At 48.0% G+C, this 16458-nt stretch overlaps 2 protein-coding genes across 4 annotated transcripts; one reads left to right on the top strand and one right to left on the bottom strand.

The window, feature by feature from the left end:
- The first annotated feature begins 1076 nt into the window (after positions 1–1076).
- On the top strand, positions 1077–13180 carry LOC123164967 (receptor-like cytoplasmic kinase 176). 3 transcript variants are annotated; one of them, XR_006482728.1, is made up of 9 exons: positions 1077–1309; positions 2238–2351; positions 3035–3149; positions 4469–4868; positions 4950–5088; positions 5191–5333; positions 5424–5523; positions 8722–9792; positions 12959–13180. XR_006482728.1 is itself a non-coding variant. In XM_044582590.1 (8 exons), the coding sequence occupies exons 4-8, from the start codon at positions 4515–4517 to the stop codon at positions 9204–9206; spliced, it is 1161 nt and encodes a 386-aa protein (XP_044438525.1). In that variant the 5' UTR covers positions 1077–1309; positions 2238–2351; positions 3035–3149; positions 4469–4514; the 3' UTR covers positions 9207–10157. The 3 variants fall into 3 exon arrangements, 2 of the variants coding, with proteins under 2 accessions (XP_044438525.1, XP_044438524.1); XM_044582590.1 differs by lacking the exon at positions 12959–13180 and having other exon boundaries at positions 4469–4808; positions 8722–10157; XM_044582589.1 differs by lacking the exon at positions 12959–13180 and having other exon boundaries at positions 8722–10157.
- LOC123164969 (receptor-like cytoplasmic kinase 176) lies at positions 10938–13273 on the bottom strand. The gene is made up of 5 exons (XM_044582591.1): positions 12989–13273; positions 12709–12844; positions 12456–12598; positions 12220–12355; positions 10938–11489 (listed from the first exon to the last, which is right to left on the bottom strand). Exons 1-5 carry the CDS (start codon positions 13271–13273, stop codon positions 11089–11091), a joined length of 1101 nt encoding a protein of 366 aa, XP_044438526.1. The 3' UTR covers positions 10938–11088.
- Positions 13274–16458: the final 3185 nt, after the last annotated feature.

The following is a 16458-nucleotide window of genomic DNA, read 5'->3' as shown; positions in this document are numbered from 1 at the left end:
AGGCGGCTTATCTTTGGCAGTTATCAACCAGATGATTGCTAGCAGCCGCCACACACACACACACACACACACACACACACACACACACACACACACACACACACACACACAACGCACCACACAAGAGAGGGAGAGCTCCTATTTGACACACAACGCACAACCCCCGCTCCCCCAGCGCGCTCTTCTGGGCCTGCTCATGTGCTGTGGGAGACGCCCCGATTTTTATTTCGTTTTTTCTTATTTTTTTTCTTCTTTAAAGTAATTCAACATTTTAGAAAGTTCCAAATTTTGAAAAATATGGCAAATTTAGGAAAACAAATTTTAGTATATTAAAAAAAACTTCATGCATTTGAGAAAAATATACAGGAATTAAAAACTGTTCACAATTTTGAGAAAATGTTCGCGGATTAAAAATATTTGCAAATCCAAAAAATGTTCATATATTCAAAACAAATGGCGAACTAAAAATTTTCAAGATTTAAAAAATGTTAATTAATTTTGGTAAATGTTCGTGAGTTTGAAAAATGTTGAGGACTTCCAAGAAAATTGTTCACGAACTTCAAAAATTGTTCTCAAATTCAAAAAAATGTGCATGAATTCTGGAAATGTTCACACATTTTTCTAGAAATTCCTTGAATTTAAAATGTATTCACGAATTTTGAATATATAGGTGAAATAAAAAATGTTTGTGATATCATTTCTTCGCGAATTAAAAAAACATCCACAAACTTGGAAATTATGTTTGTGAATTTGGAAATTCATCACGAATTAGAAAAATGGTTCATGATTTTGAAAAGTGTCTGCGTCTCAGAAATTGGAAAGAAAAAATGAAAAAAAGGATAGAAAATAAGAAAGTAAAAAGTAAAAATAAAAGACGAAAAAGACAGTGGAAAGATAAATCAGGAGAAAAGAAAGGAAAAACGGAATCTAGAACAAACCTAAAACGGTGTGGAAAAAACAAGAATGGGCCGGCCATACCGAGGTCGTTATCCAGCGACCCACGCGCGAAAAAGACAGTGGAAAGATAAAAAATAAAAGCAAATCAGAATTGGGGCAGAAAATCCTCTCAAATAAAAAAAAGAATGGGGGTAGAAAAGGGAAGGAAAGACACTTTCTTTCTTCCCCAGACGTCCTGGATCTCCCGCCGTAGACGAGTGGCCGGCCGGCCGCCTGTCTGCCTTGGCGCCGGAGACGGGAGCGGAGCACCGCCGGCGACCCGGAGGAGGAGGTCGCGCGCATCTTCCTCAGCGTTGCCGTCGTCCCGGCGCCACTGAGGCACGCGCCGCGGAGCCTGAGGAAGCGCCGGCCGGTAAGTGCACCACCGTGCTACTTCACTGAATCCCTTTCAGCCCCACATCGGTAGTTTAGAATTCCCACTTTGGATGTTGGCTCCTTGTCTCATTTTGGTTTGAACACCTTCAAGGTAACTGATGAAATGCCTCTAGAGCTGCAGTTAAGAATGGGGAATTTTGAGAATCCATACCATATGAGCTGCAGCTATGAATGATTTTCAGAATTCACTGCACGTCATGAACGTTTGCAGAGGACCAAAAAGGCAAAGCAAAGTTAGGGACATCAGCTGACCATCACCATACGGCGGTCAATTTGTTAGAGTAACGTACAATTCAATACAATATGTTAGTGGTAGTTCATGCCAATGTTATGTTTGCTTGACTGTCGGTTTGTTATCAGCAAAGATTTAATTGAGCATAAAAAAGATGTAGGCAGCGATTCCATGGCTCCAAGTCATAATAGTCAAGTTATGCTGTTGCTATTCTGTATGGCTGAGAACACCACCCAATGGATAAGATAAGAAAAGATCTATTCTTCTTGTTGGGAGTAAGCATTTTGGCAGGTTCTGTTCTGTGTCCAATTTAAAATCATGTACAGAGAACATTTTGGAGTAATTTTTTGATAGTTTGTTTAATACTGCTGTGGTACCGGGATTTTTTGAAGCATACTTGCTGAGTATAGGGTAAATGGTTCTCTGGTTCTGATAGTGATAACCTAAGGCCACTTAGACTAGAAAGTGGAAAAGATGAGCCATTACTGTACAATTTCTGTTAACTCTCTTATATTTTCAGAAACATTTAGTAGTATCATGCATTCCTCTGTTCTTGCTCTGGTATTCCTGAAGATAAAGCTCTGCTGCGTTTATGTTGCATAACTCTCTGATCAGAAATTTATCTTGTCAGTTCTTCTCCTCAGTCCTGAGGATAAATGTCTCTTTATTGCAGATTGGTAAAATTCAGACTTCTTTTCATCAACGGGTGCAAATTGCTTCAAACACCGGAGAATATGTTAATTTGACAGAAGAGCTTCTCTGGAACTGTGCAACTATTGAGTGGCAGGTACAGGGAAAGCAGCAAAACGATGCCAATAGTTATTGTTTTTGTTAAAACTTCTTGGATCTCCATTCTATCCTACCCTCGACCTCCATATGGCATTTGTGCTTCATTTTTATTAATATGTTGCTCCTATCTCTCTGTCTTTTTTTTTTTCGTATTTGTATGAATTGGCACTTCATAACACATCGTAATATTAGTAATGCAATGTCTAATATGAATGATTATCATTGTTCTTTTAAGGGTATTTCAGTTGACACAATTATACTGTTCTTCTCATGTTCATATGTTCAATATGAGAATGAGAACATTATAGCTTTTTGGAAAGATAGAAGTGAGCTTGGGGTACTGATTTTGATCTTGAACCCTTTTATTTTCCGTGTTCACTGGTGCTTTGTTAATTGGCAAATTACATTGAGTTTTCATGATTCCTGTTCTGTTCATGTCTATTCAAGTCTGATGCCATATAAGCGTTTGATAGAAGTTCAGTTGGAAATAAAAACGGTTAAACAAGAATCCAGAATTTTTTATGCCATGATGCTTACACACAAGAACATATACTGGAACAATAGAATTAACAATTCATGGAACAAGATACTATGATAAATATTTCGATACTGAATTAGATCCTATTACCATTTGTGTCAGAAATTGCATGCAGTACTCATTGTGATATTCTGATGAAACAGATAGGAGATATATATGCTCAAAAGCAATGGAAACTTGTAATCAGCATCAGAAGAGATGGACAAAGAGCATATGAAGAAGGCTATCCTGGAGCAAGAACAAGCATTCAGATAACAGGTATTTTGCTTGTCCTTCAACCTATCAGAGAGAAGGTGGTTCTGTAGAGAGTTGCAGTATTGTAGAATTCATACTTAAAGCAATGAGTGCGGCCACCTGGTCGTCACACCCAATTAGCATCATTTTATTCAGTTTTATCTATACAGAATCTTTTCATCATGATCACTTTATGTTGTACGACTGTTTTAGTTTGCCATGATGATTTTATGGCATGTGGAAGCTTAACGTTGTCAGTTGACTCCTTTCTTGCATCGGTCCTTGGGCTGTCATTCCTTTTCGTTGTGGCCTATGTTGAACACGATGTTGGTGCCACATGTCCATTCGTTTATATGTAATCGCCTAAACATTTATCTATTGAACATCTTATATGATCTGAGACGTCATTGTCCCCTTGCTAATCGCTATCACATACTGAATTCAACGTCCGTGAGTAACCGACCACACAGTTAAGCTCTAGGTAGGCTTGCTCAAGCTTACACTGGTGGTCACATCAGATGGATGGATGGAAGCATGCATGCATGTAAATTGAAATCTGCTCTTGGAGGTACCATACCTGCAAAGAAAACCAATCTGTAGGATAGTATTGTTGTGTTACCAGCTATTGGAATAGAAATAAAAATGAAAACCAAGCTAGAAGAACGTGGTGACAGACAGGATTTTCGCATAGCTCTTCCTCAAAGTAAATAGGAGCAACGGATAATTGCCCAAGGAATTGATGTCCACAGTCAAATAACAGATAAATTTTTGTCCTTGGCCTCATAGAAGATACCAGTAGGTAATGCACATGGGCCAGTGTGCTTGGAAGCAATGCTTGGGCATAGCGAAGAACTGGAAGAACAATCAAAGTCGGTCGAACCAAAAACAATACGTAGATGGGTCTCACCCAAGAAGGAATCTGAAACTGTCTGTGTGCATAGGCCAGCGAGGTAGCTGCAACTTGTTGCAGTGGAGCCAGCCACCATGCAGAAGGGCTCGCATTCCTGGTTGAGTTTCCAGGACAGGTGTGTGCCAAATGTAACAAATGTCAACTATCTCACATGGATTCCCTTTCATGTAGTGCAGCGCCTAACTGTGCATACGTCCTTGGTTGCTTAGTTGTTTAACAAAGAGTTGAATAATGTGATCTTAATGTAGTATATTACGCTGCTAGTGGTAGTTGTTTTAGTAGTTGAGGAGTAAATTAAGCGCAAATGGGCATCTTGTTTGTGTATATCCAGTCAGTAGTCAACCATCACCATTAATGCGTCCAGATGATTTTATTAATTCCATCTGCCATCAAAGTCGAAAGGTCTCACCTTCTAATCTCTCCCCTGCTTCAGTTCAGGGGTGGGGTTTGCTTTGCTTTGATTTGATATATCGCCGGCCATGAGGAACTGCTTTGTGTCATTGACGGGAACTGCGACGACGGTGCCCTCGACCTCTCAGTGCGAGGGCAAGATCCTCCAGTCAGAAGATTTCAGGCGCTTCGCCTTCAAGGAGCTCAAGAGGGCCACCATGAACTTCTGGCCGGATGGCTTGCTCAGTGACGGCCACTTTGGGTCAGTGCACAAAGGCTGGGTGAACGAGGCTACCTTCGCCCCGGCCAGCTGGGGCACCGGCATGCCCATCACCGTCAAGAAGCTCAACCAGGGAAGCGTCCAGGGCCACATGGAATGGCTGGTCGGTGCTTCTCAGTACCAATCAATCCCAATTCATTCATCTCTTCAATTCTGCATATATGTAATGTATATTCATGGTGAAATTTCTGAATCCATTATTACTGAATACAGCATGTTCTTAATTTCTGAATCTCATGTGCAGGCTGAAGTGAAATACCTTGGCCAATTGTCGCACCCCAATCTGGTGAAGCTCCTAGGCTACTGCAATGAAGACCGTTCTCAGTGTCTTCTTGTCTACGAGTTCCTGCCACAGGGGAGCTTGGAGAACCATCTTTTTAGGAGTATTTGCCTAATATCTAACCTTCTTCTAGCCTTCAAGTGATCTGTTAACACCTCCAAAATCCAAAGAATAGTGGGATAACAAGTTTGGTTGAATGATGTAGGGGGCTTACATTTCCAGCCACTGTCATGGCATCTGAGGATGAAGGTAGCTCTTGGGGCAGCCAAGGGGCTCGCGTTTCTCCATAGCGGCAATGTCCCTGTCATCCAACATGAATTCAATACATCAAATGTTCTTCTCGATTCCGTATGTTTCTGTTCTTGCCTTCTAATTCAATAGGGAAATAATTTATTCAGTGCCTTATTGGTGCAAATTGTGTCAATTGATGGATTGCAGAGCTACAATGCAAAGCTGTCTGATTTTGGGTTGGCGAGGATGGAACCGATGGATGATCTGAGCACAGATGTACATGCAGCCCCTGAATATGTTGATACAGGTAAATTAAATTAAATTAACACATAGTCGAATTAATTCATAATATGCTTTGGTCTCATTTAGATGGTTCTACTGTGTTTTGTTAAAACCTTTAATTTAGAGTGTCTATTTTTTTCGCGAATACGCAAAGCTTGCGTATCATTCATTGATAGGGAGAAGGTTAGTAGTACAAGAGAAATGGGTGGGGGACGCTAGAGAGCTGCGTGCACAGGGATGGCGCAGGAACTAGCGTGAGCATGATGGAACATGGGTTTGCTCAGCCCCAAAAAAACAGAAGAGGCTACGGCGCGATCGTAGCTAGGCCCTTTGCGCCGGCTCGCTTCCAGGAGTGCACATCTTCCTTGATGGTTTGCAGGAGCCGGGTAACGGAAGGTGTGCAACCGTCGAAAACGCAGGCGTTCCGGTGTTTCCAGAGAGACCATGCCGCGAGCAAGATGAGCGAGGAGATGCCCTTCCTATGGGCAGCGGGAGCAGCTTGCGGTGCCATGCCACCAGTCCAGGAAGTTGTCGGTCGGCAATGGCGCAGCGGCGTCGGGGTAGCACCAGGCGAGTAGGTCGTGCCAAATTTGCCGCGAGAAGGGGCAGGCAACCAGCAGGTGCTTCATCGATTCGATGACTTGGTCGCAGAATGAGCATAGAGGGTGATGCGGCAGGCCGTGGCGAGCAAGGCGGGCCGACGTCCAACAGCGGTCTTGAAGCGCAAGCCATGCGAAGAACTTGATTCGGAGGGGAGCCCAGGTTCGCCAAGTCAGCTGCCAGTGGGTAGCGCGGACTGACCCGTGGAAGAGGGCGGCATAGCAAGATTTAGCGGAGTATGTGCCATTGTCTGTCCACCGCCATCGTAGGATGTCGGGCTGGTCTTTGAGGGTCATGCGGGTGAGACGTCGCCAAAGGTCGATGTATTCCACGATGGCAACCGGCGTGAGGGCGCCGAGAATGTCGCGAATCCAGGCGCGGTGGGTGAGCCCATCCGCCACCGTACGCTGCCTGCGCCGCCACTTTGGAACAAGACCTGCAAGGTTGGGCGCCAGCTCGGGGATGGAGCGGCCGTCCACCCAGTGGTCCGCCCAAAATAGGCAGGATCTGCCATTCCCGATGGCCTAGGATGTCGAGGCGCGAAGTACTGCTCGGCAGTCTGGGTCGTTGGGGAGCTGGAGGCGAGCCCAGGGACGAGAGAGGTCGGTGCGCTGCAGCCAGCACCAGCGGGTGCGGAGCGCGATGCCGAAGCGGCGGAGGTCCAGGATGCCCAAGCCGCCGTATTCCAAAGGGCGACAAACTCTCTGCCAGTTGACGAGGCAATGCCCGGCCATGCCGCCCATGCCACAGAAATTCCCGCATGATGCGGTTGACGCGCTTGAGAACCGGAGGGCAGATCGCCATAGCCATGAGAATGTGGGATGGCATTGCAGCTAGGACGTGCCTGACGAGGGCGAGGCGCTCCCCTCGGGACAGCATGGATGCGCGCCAAGATGAGAGCTTCTTCACCATCTGGTCCACCAGCGGGAGAAGTGCCGAAGCCGGCACCTTGCGCATGGATAGCGGCAGACCCAAGTATGGGATGGGGAAGGTGGAGACGGGGCAGGACAGCGCGGCTCCAATATTCGCGGTCTCCTCATCGGTGCACTGAATAGGGGTGGCAGAGCACTTGTTGAAGTTGGTGTGCAGACCTGAGGCGGCGCCGAAGACTTGAAGGATGGATCGCACCGCGGTCAGCTCAACCGCGTCCGGGTGGCAGAAAATGATGACGTTGTCGGCGTAAAGTGAGACGCTTGGAGCCAAGTGGCGAGAGCGAGCTGCCGGAGGATGCCAACGTCCAAAGCGTGGTGCAACAGGGAATTCAGGGTGTCGATAACCATTGTGAATAGCATTGGCGAGACCGGGTCACCCTGATGGAGCCCTTTCGCGTGCTGGATGTGCTGCCCAGGTATGCCATTGACGAGCACTCGCGTGGAGGCCGTGGAGAGAAGGATCGTCATCCACGCGCACCAGCGCCTCCCGAAGCCAAGGTGCCGCAGGATCTCAAGGAGGAATGGCCATGACACGGCATCGAAAGCCCGGGCAATGTCAAGCTTGAGTAGGACGCGGTTGGCCTTGCTCTGGTGAAGGAGGCGGGCGGTCTGTTGCACGAGCATAAAGTTGTCATGGATGCTCCGACCGGTGATGAACGTGCTCTGGCTCGGGGAAACAAGCTCGCCCAGCCTCGGTGCCAGCCGTAGGGAGAGTACCTTGGCCACTAGCTTGGCCATGAGGTGGATCAGGCTGATAGGACGGTAGTCACCAAGGGAGACCGCATCGGCGCGTTTAGGGAGCAGGGTGACAAACGCTTCGTTGAGGCACTGGAAGCCTCGCCCGTTCATGTGGTAGATCTTGTGGAAGGCATCCATGAAGTCGCCTTTGACCACCTCCCAGCAGCAACGGAGGAATTCAGCCGAGAAACCATCGGGACCCGGAGACTTGCCAGTGGGGAGTTGCTTGATCGCGTGCCACACCTCCTCCTCCGAGAAAGGGAGCTTGAGCTCCGAGAGGTCAAAGGTCCTGGGATCGATGGCGTCGAGGTTCAGCGAGCAAGCACGCACATCACCGGAGCCAATGATCTCCGATAAGTGGTTGAAGGCAGCCGCAGCCAAGGCCTCCTCCCCGGAGACGGTCTGGTTGTCGCGTCGGAGGGAGAAGATGCGGGTCCGCTGCTTACGATGAGAGGTCTGGAGTGTCTATTTAGCATGGAAGAGATACTAAAAATGCTCTGCACTACAGTTTTGCTTGTCATGGTTGGTTGAGCTTTTATTTTTGACGATAAGGGTTGGTTGAGCTTTTATTTTTTACGATAAGGGTTGGTTGATGTTCTTATGCAGATGGTATGGTTGCCATGAAGGCTGAAGCCTGAAGCACTATGAGAGCATTAAATAACACTGTTAACATTCTTGGGTTGGGTGTTGAGTTCTTGAGGAGGCCATATTAGTTAGTTACAGGCGTGCACAAATGCTCCAATCTATCATGGTTATAGACATAACTTGACCCCCCTTCACCTCATGCGCTACATGTAGATTAACGAAGTATCACCACTATCTATATTTGGCGAGATCCATTACTTGTTCTTTTAGTTAGTTTTTCCTAGGTAGGGATGAGCTGTGTAGTACAGTGTGTAAATGTGTAATCCCCATATAACATTGGAAATGTGCACACTAATCCTTGTTAACAGGGCATCTGACGATGAAGAGCGACGTGTACAGCTTCGGTGTGGTGCTGCTGGAGATTCTAGCAGGCCGGCCAGCCCTAGACAAGAACCGGCCCTCCATCGAGCATAACCTGGTGGAATGGGCGCGGCAGTACCTGACGAGCGAGCGCCGCATCTCTCACATCATGGACGCGCAGCTCGGCGGCCAGTACTCCCTCGCCTGTGCGCATAAGGCTGCCACACTGGTGCTCCAATGCATCTCGGTCCACCCAAGAGACCGACCGGGCATGGAGCAGGTGGTGGCGGCACTGGAGCAGCTCCAGGACACCAATGAGACTGGGGCGAGCGGTCAGAGTGATGTACGGCTGGGTATGGAGCAGGTGGTGGCGGTGCTGGGGCAGCAGCTTCAGGACGACAAGGAGACCGTGGCAAGCGGTCAGCAGAAGGTGAGTGGTGGTGGTGGCGGTGCCTGTGGCTTCTTCAGGATGTGTGGCGGTGGCCGGCAGTAGCAGCCAGTGGCGAGGCGGCTGCGCGCCAATGAGCAGAGATGAATTCACTGTAGAGGGATGATTTCGTCTCTCAGAGTCAAATGAGCCAACGACCAGACTAGCTTGCGTTGTTCGCTTCCAGGTCATGGATTCAGAGTCTAGTTTGCAGCGGCACTCACTCATGGGTCATGGCAGCATTTGCATCTCTGCCGCCTTCAAACCGGCCATTCTCCAAGCAATGACATCATTCTTCACCCTCTGGGCAACATGCTGGGGTGTTGCACATTTGCTATTGAAGACTCTGCTTTTTGCTGGAGAAACGAGCCTGATGAGAGAGTGCTAGAATTTCCTCAGAAATGTTGTTGCTGGTAGGGATGCATTCTGGGGGGAAACTGAAGTGTGCGACTGCCAACGTCCAAACAGTTCGGGCGAAGGTGCAATCGACAAAGGGATACCTGACTGATTCAGGATGCTATCGGCAAAGCTGCCAGATTGGCTTATTAGGCCATCCCAGCATGCCATCTTCTCCCCTTTGAACCATTGCTCCCCATGGATGACACCCATGTGTGACCTCGTCGTCATTGACTCATTGGCCGTCCCTTTCAAGGTGAGATGGTCAGCTCTTCCTCCTCGTGATTCTGGTTCATGGAACATATTAGTCAGCTAAGTCTCTTCTACTAAGACACAAAGTTAATTCATTGACTTCCTTTGAATTTAGGTCAACATTAGTGTTGGTTCGAGAAACAACTTATGCTCTTTTCTTAAAACTTGAATATTGCATCCAGTCCCAGGGTAAACAACTATCTGTCCACAAGTGTATTATTTATGCTGCAGCAAGCGTGGCATTATCATACCAATTCAGAGTGCAAATGGGTCTGTAAATTGAAGCTTTTTTTTGGCAAATTTGTTTATAGGACAGTGTTAAATGTTTGCTTAATTTGGGTAATTTTACCAATATTACACTTACATTTCTTCAGAGTTCGGACACACATGATTCAGTAGAGGTTCCCAGTGGGGATGTTTTTGACGAAACATCTCAAGTGAGCTGGATAAGAAATGCCTTATTTATCTGGCCTGCTGCTTTCACGGCTTAAATATTTAGACAAGTTGTAGCTCAAGTGCTCAACTAGTATAGGAGTAGCACAGAACTTAGTATAGGAGTAGCACAGAACTGCAGCTCCACATCTTTGTAAACATCCTGAAGCAAGTAACAATCCACCAGACTGCCATTTATCAATTTGGAATGATAGCCTTTTCAATGCAAGTGGAGCTCTCCCTTGCAGGCCATCATGGATTCTGCAACCTTGGCAATATAATAGCCCATTAGCTCTCCCATAGTGTGCAAACAGAATCACTACATTTGATTCTAATGCTAAAGTTTGACAAAGTTTATAGAAAAATATATAACCATCTACAATATTAAAATAGTTTCATTTGATCCGTCATGAAATATATTTCCATAGATGTTATCAAATATTGGCACATTTTTTTCTGTAGACTTTGTGCAAATTGACTTAACCTCAATCAATTTGGAATGGAGTGAGTATATCCAACTACCTTTTAACTTTCTTGTATAAATAGCAAGTGATAAATAGTAATATTAATGCTGACTGAGCAAACAACCCGTGCAGGATAACCAACCAGTTCAGTTCCCATTCCATGAATTGATTCATTCATTTTTTATTTATTTTGCATATTACTAGTTCTTTTCAGCTCATTTCGAATCAGCGAGGCGGCAGAATCCTCAAAACAAAAAGTTCACTAATCATATCCCTTCTGTATAAAGAAACAAAACCATGGCAAAACCTGAATTTGCAAAAGCAAGAAGCACTAATTTCACATTCAGAGACAATAACGTCTCCGCCTCCCTATTTACACCCCGATGCTGCCGCTTCGCCGCCAACTATGGTTGCTGCTGCCGGCTACCACCAAACTTCTTGACAAAGCCGCAGGCGCCACCGCCATTCGCCTTCCCCTGATCACTCACTGCGGCCTCCTTGGTGTCCTGGAGCTGCTCCAGTGCCGCAACCACCTGCTCCATGCTCGGCCGGACACTCAAGTTACCAGAGAGGCACTTGAGCGCCAGCGCGGCGGCCTTCTGTGCGCCGGAGAGGGAGTACTGGCCGCCCAGCCGCGCGTCCAGGATGTGGGAGATCTGGCGCTTGCTCCTCAGGTGCGGTCGCGCCCACTCCACCAGGTCTTGCTCACCGGATGGCCGGTTCCTGTCCAGTCGGCGCCGGCCTGCCAGTATCTCCAGCAGAACCACCCCGAAACTGTACACGTTGCTCTCAGCCGTCGGGTCCTCTGTCAAAGCAAAGATTCAGAAAGGACTAGGAGTAGTTCATATTCTTTCTAACGAAATGCAGTGTCACTGCGACTAGTTCAGACTCAGATACTGCAGAGGAACAGACAATGATCCAGCTTGGATATAACCCAACATGGATTAACGTACACATTAGCAATATTTGTTTCGATAAAGGGCAACACATTAGCAATATTATATGAGGATCACACTACATAGCTTATTCCCCGCCGTTGACCGGCTGGTAGAAAGTACATGGATGCTTATCTAGCTAGCTGCAAGATTGTGCTGGATCCTTCTATGGACCGATCACCTCTTAGGCTCCTACTCCCTAAAGATCAAGCGCGTGTAGCCAGTATATCATATGGTGAAGGGGTCTAGTTAGGTGTTAAACCATAAAAACTATTGGAGCAGTTGTGCTGTACCTAACTAACATGACCTCCTCAAGACCTCAACAACCAAACCAAAAATTTAATGGCGTTCTTCGCTGTTTCTCGTAGTGCTTCATAACAACTATACCTACTGGCTACTGCATAGCAACAACATCATTCAACCCTGAGAAGCAACCTATGACACTCAAATGTCGTAGCCTTTTTAGTATCTAAATATACACTATAAATTGGATTAAATAGAAGTGTTTCAGCAACACGAAAGCATCTAAATATATCATATGCAGCTGATCATGGTTTTAAAGAAACAAACTAAGCTCTAGGTTCAATTAATTTAATTCACCTGTATTACCGGTCGACAACCCAAGATCAGACAGCCTTTTTGCATTGTAGCTCGGCAATTCATCAATATAAAAGCTCTTATCAACGGTTGGTTCATCCTTCGGCATCCCAAAATCAGACAGCTTTGCATTGTAACTCTGCAATCCATATTCCATCAAGTGGCACAATTATTAGCATTACTAAGGTGCTGAAAAAATTACTCTCGGTCAAAACTAGAATGGAAGAACAGAAGCATACCGAGTCAAGAAGAATGTGCGACGTCCTGAAACCACCGTAGCTGATATTGGCCTTGTCGCTATGGAGGAACGCGAGCCCCTTGGCTGCCCCAAGAGCAACCTTCATCCTCAGAGCCCATGACAGTGATTGTAAATTTGAGCCCCCTACACCATCATTCACCCAAACATGTCATTATTCACCCCCTGTAGTAACTAATTTGGGAGGTGCTTACACTGACCAGTGGAAGGCTAGAAGAAGATTAGTTGACAATTACTACTGAAAAGATGATTCTCCAAGCTTCCTTGCGGTTCGAACTCATAAACGAGGAGCAGATAATGGTCTCCGAGGCAGTACCCTAGAAGCTTCGCCAGATTGGGGTGTGACAATTGGCCAAGGCGTTTCACTTCAGCCTGCCCATGAGATTCAGAAACAGATCCGAAAACTAAGAACGTACATTATCCAATAAAAAAAGGATTCAGAAATCCATTAATTGATTTATTAATTCTGAATGTGTAAATGTGCAGAAATGAAGAGATGAAGGGATTGGCACTGACCAGCCAGTCAATGTGGCCTTGGAAGTCTTTCTGCTCAAGTGTTTTGACAACGATGGGCATACCGGCGGCACGGCTGGCCGGAGCAAAGGTGGTCTCGTCGACCCACCCTTTGAACACCGATCCGGACCTGCCCTGGCCGAGCGCGCTGTCCGGCCGGAAGTTCATGGTGGCTTCCTTGAGGTCCTTGAAGGCGAAGCTCCGGAGGTCGGCCTGCTGGCGGATATCGCCCTCGCTCCTAGGGGTTACAGGCATTGTTGTCGACTGTCTCCGAAAGCAGTTTGCCATGGACGGTGATATAACAAATCAAGCCAAACTCCACGAAGCAGCAGATGATGGAGAGTTAGAAAGTATGAACGTAAGTGAGACATCTCACCCTGACCAAGCAAGCTTGATATATAGCCTTAAAAGTGATGATTGACTTGAGTACTGAAGTGTGAATCCTGGTTCCTCGATGTCTACCAGAAACCGCGTAGCTTTCAAGGGAAGGACCAAACCAAGGTCAACTGGATTGCACACTAGCTGCACTTAATTATATACTCCGGTCCTCAGCTACAACAACTACCACTAGCATTTTATATTCAGAATTAATGGACGTGAAGTAGAAGGGATAATTAATTTACTTACATTATATGAAGGCAGCTTTTTTTTAGAAAAGGAAGATGACCCCCGGCCTCTGCATCTGGGAGATGCATGTGGCCATTTTATTAATTATTCTCGAGGACCTTACAAAGTAGAACAACAATATGCCTGAATCCGCCATGTTGGCAACATCTGCCGCTACTCCTATCCAAATGATGAAGGGGTACAAGCTAGGCCACATATCCAGACCTCTCACCTAAGCCTAACATCTAAAGCCGGAGGCCCCGACCGAGCCATCTGCCAGGTCATGGGCTCAAACCAGTTCGACGCACTCACATGTGTCGCCGCCGCCGTCTTCCACTGGTCCATCTTCATAGCAGATTGAGGTGACAACCTTGACAGGTCCTCCACCATCGATGTCACCATGACGCCAAACGACGACCTCCACCTATGCGAGCCTTGGCAGGTCCTTCGCCATTGACGCCACCACGACGCCAGCCGACGACCTCCACCTACGTGAGTCCATCTCCAAGCAACAGACGTAAATCCATGCTAGGATAGGGCCGCACCACTGCCGTCGCCCACCACCCACAAGTGCCACCCAACCCCAAGGTTCCCAAAGCGGCGCCTTCACGAAGGGAACGGCGCCGTAAGCGCCGCCGTCGCCCAACAAAGTTAGGGCTTTCGCCCGGGAGACCTAGGAGAAGGTGAAGTGAGGAGATCAGTCAATACCGACGCCTCCAAGGAGGGGAACGACGCCCTCGGGCGTCGCCGTCGGCGCGGCCGGTCAAGGCCGGCCAGGGATTTTGCCCGAACTAGATCCCCGCCGCCACCAGCGCCTCCTGTACACAATCGGCGACCAAGAGAAAGCGTGGCCCGACCAGGCTGACCTGCACGCCGAACATGGGAGGAGGGGAGGCGCCAGATCGCGCGCACCGGCCGCCACAGGAGCCGCCGCCGGCCGCCAACGACCACTGGATCCCGCCGCCCGCGCGGACGGGACACCAGATCCACCGCCGGCACGGCTGCTAGCCGGCCGTGCCTTTCCAATGGAGCCGCCGCTCTAGATCCGGGGTTCCCCACGCAGAAGCAGGGCAACTGAGGCCCCGCCGCCACCATCCTTGATGCCCCGGGCTTGCCCGGCGGCTGCCTCAGGCGGCGGCGAGGAGGTGGGACGAGGTGGGGAGGGGGCCGCGGCGGCGCGGCTAGGGTTCCCCCGCCGCCGCCGGGGGAGGTGACGCGACAGCTGGCACTAGTCAGTACATCCGTGATAGATAATCATATACACTAGCAGTGCTTCTGTATTAGTATACTGCAACTGCAATCTCGTTATTCAAGCTACAGTACAGTAGTTCCATAAATCGAGGGCATCATTCATCCATCCATCCATAACTCAGCCAACTGAACTAATGTCGCGACAATATCAGTAACTGTCTGGTTTCAATCCTGCAATACCAATTTTTTTTGGTAAAGGAAAAGGAGCCAGTTACATATGTGGATTAGCAGAGTTTACACTCGTTGGTTAACCCAAAAACACAATGATCTGACATTGTGTTTCACCAGTTCAAACAGAAGGTCGAGTCATATGTATGGTACAATATGTACATATTATTTCCGTACAGCATGGAGCATCAGATACTTAATAGGTAAAAGAGCCTCGTATGCTCCCCAGGCGCATGCATATACCAATAAGAGTGTTGAAAATAGGCCGCAATCAAATGGAGTGGCGAACCAAGGACTTCAGCAAGAAAGGAATCAACTGACAAAGTCAAGTTTCCACACGCCACAAAATCTTGATGTTTAACTTCAGCAAAGCACACGACATTAAGTCATCACAATGTTTGTTCTTGCTCATTTCCAACCATCGAGACAGCAGACTCCTCAAAACAGAAGCTTCGCCAATCATCTTTCCTTTTGTATAAAGAAGCAAAACCATGGCAGACCTGAATTTGCAAAATCAAGAAGTACAAATTTCACATTCAGAGACAAAATCGTCTCTGCCTCCCTCTTTAGACTACTCAGCAGCAACGCCCCCGATGCTGTCGTTTCTCTTTGCCAACTACGGTTGCTGCTGTCGGCTACCACCAAACTTCCTGACAACGCGGCAGGTGCCACCACCGCTCGCCTTCCCCTGATCGCTCACTGCGGTCTCCTTGGTGCCCTGGAGCTGCTCCAGCGCCGCAACCACCTGCTCCATGCTCGGCCGGACACCCAAGTTACCAGAGAGGCACTTGAGCGCCAGCGCGGCGGCCTTCTGTGCGCCGGAGAGGGAGTACGGGCAAATAGCTCCCATGCGACGTCGTTGAGTTGAATTGTCTCTTATGCGACATCGTTGATTCAAATGGCTCTCATGCGACATCTGCGTTGGAAAAAATAGCTGCCGTGCGACACTGCTGCCTAATCGAAAGACACATGTTTAAAACTCGAATCAGGTGAGTGGGACCCATAGCGTGGGACCCACTAACTTATCCAGCTCAGCATTGGTCAGGTGAGCGGGACCCACAGCGTGGGTCCCACTAACTTATCCAGCTCAGCATTGGTACAAGAGGACACCGAGCCGTGCCCCGAGCCGTGCAGCACCCGAGCCCATCCCCCCCTCCCCGACCGTTGTTGTTGTTCTTCTCCGGCGACGACGCGCAGCAACGCCGTTTCGGGCCGCGACCTAGCAATGTCGAGCTCCGCTTCAGCCTCCCGCCGCTCATGGCCGCGCTATGGCGCAGTGCCCATGACAAGGTGCCCTGCATGCCCACGTACCGCACCCCTGAATCGGCTAGTCACAACGACCGACAAGAATGGCAACCTTGGGCGGGAATTCGTGAAATGCGAGAGCAAAGCAGAGCAGGGAAAAGTGAGATTTTACTTCTCAATATGCCAATTTTTGTTTTTGTCTC

This window comes from Triticum aestivum, chromosome 7D (assembly GCF_018294505.1).
Source record: "Triticum aestivum cultivar Chinese Spring chromosome 7D, IWGSC CS RefSeq v2.1, whole genome shotgun sequence".
Classification (NCBI taxonomy): domain Eukaryota; kingdom Viridiplantae; phylum Streptophyta; class Magnoliopsida; order Poales; family Poaceae; genus Triticum; species Triticum aestivum.
Note: the sequence above shows the minus strand (reverse complement) of the source record. Positions and strands in the feature narration are given on the sequence as shown.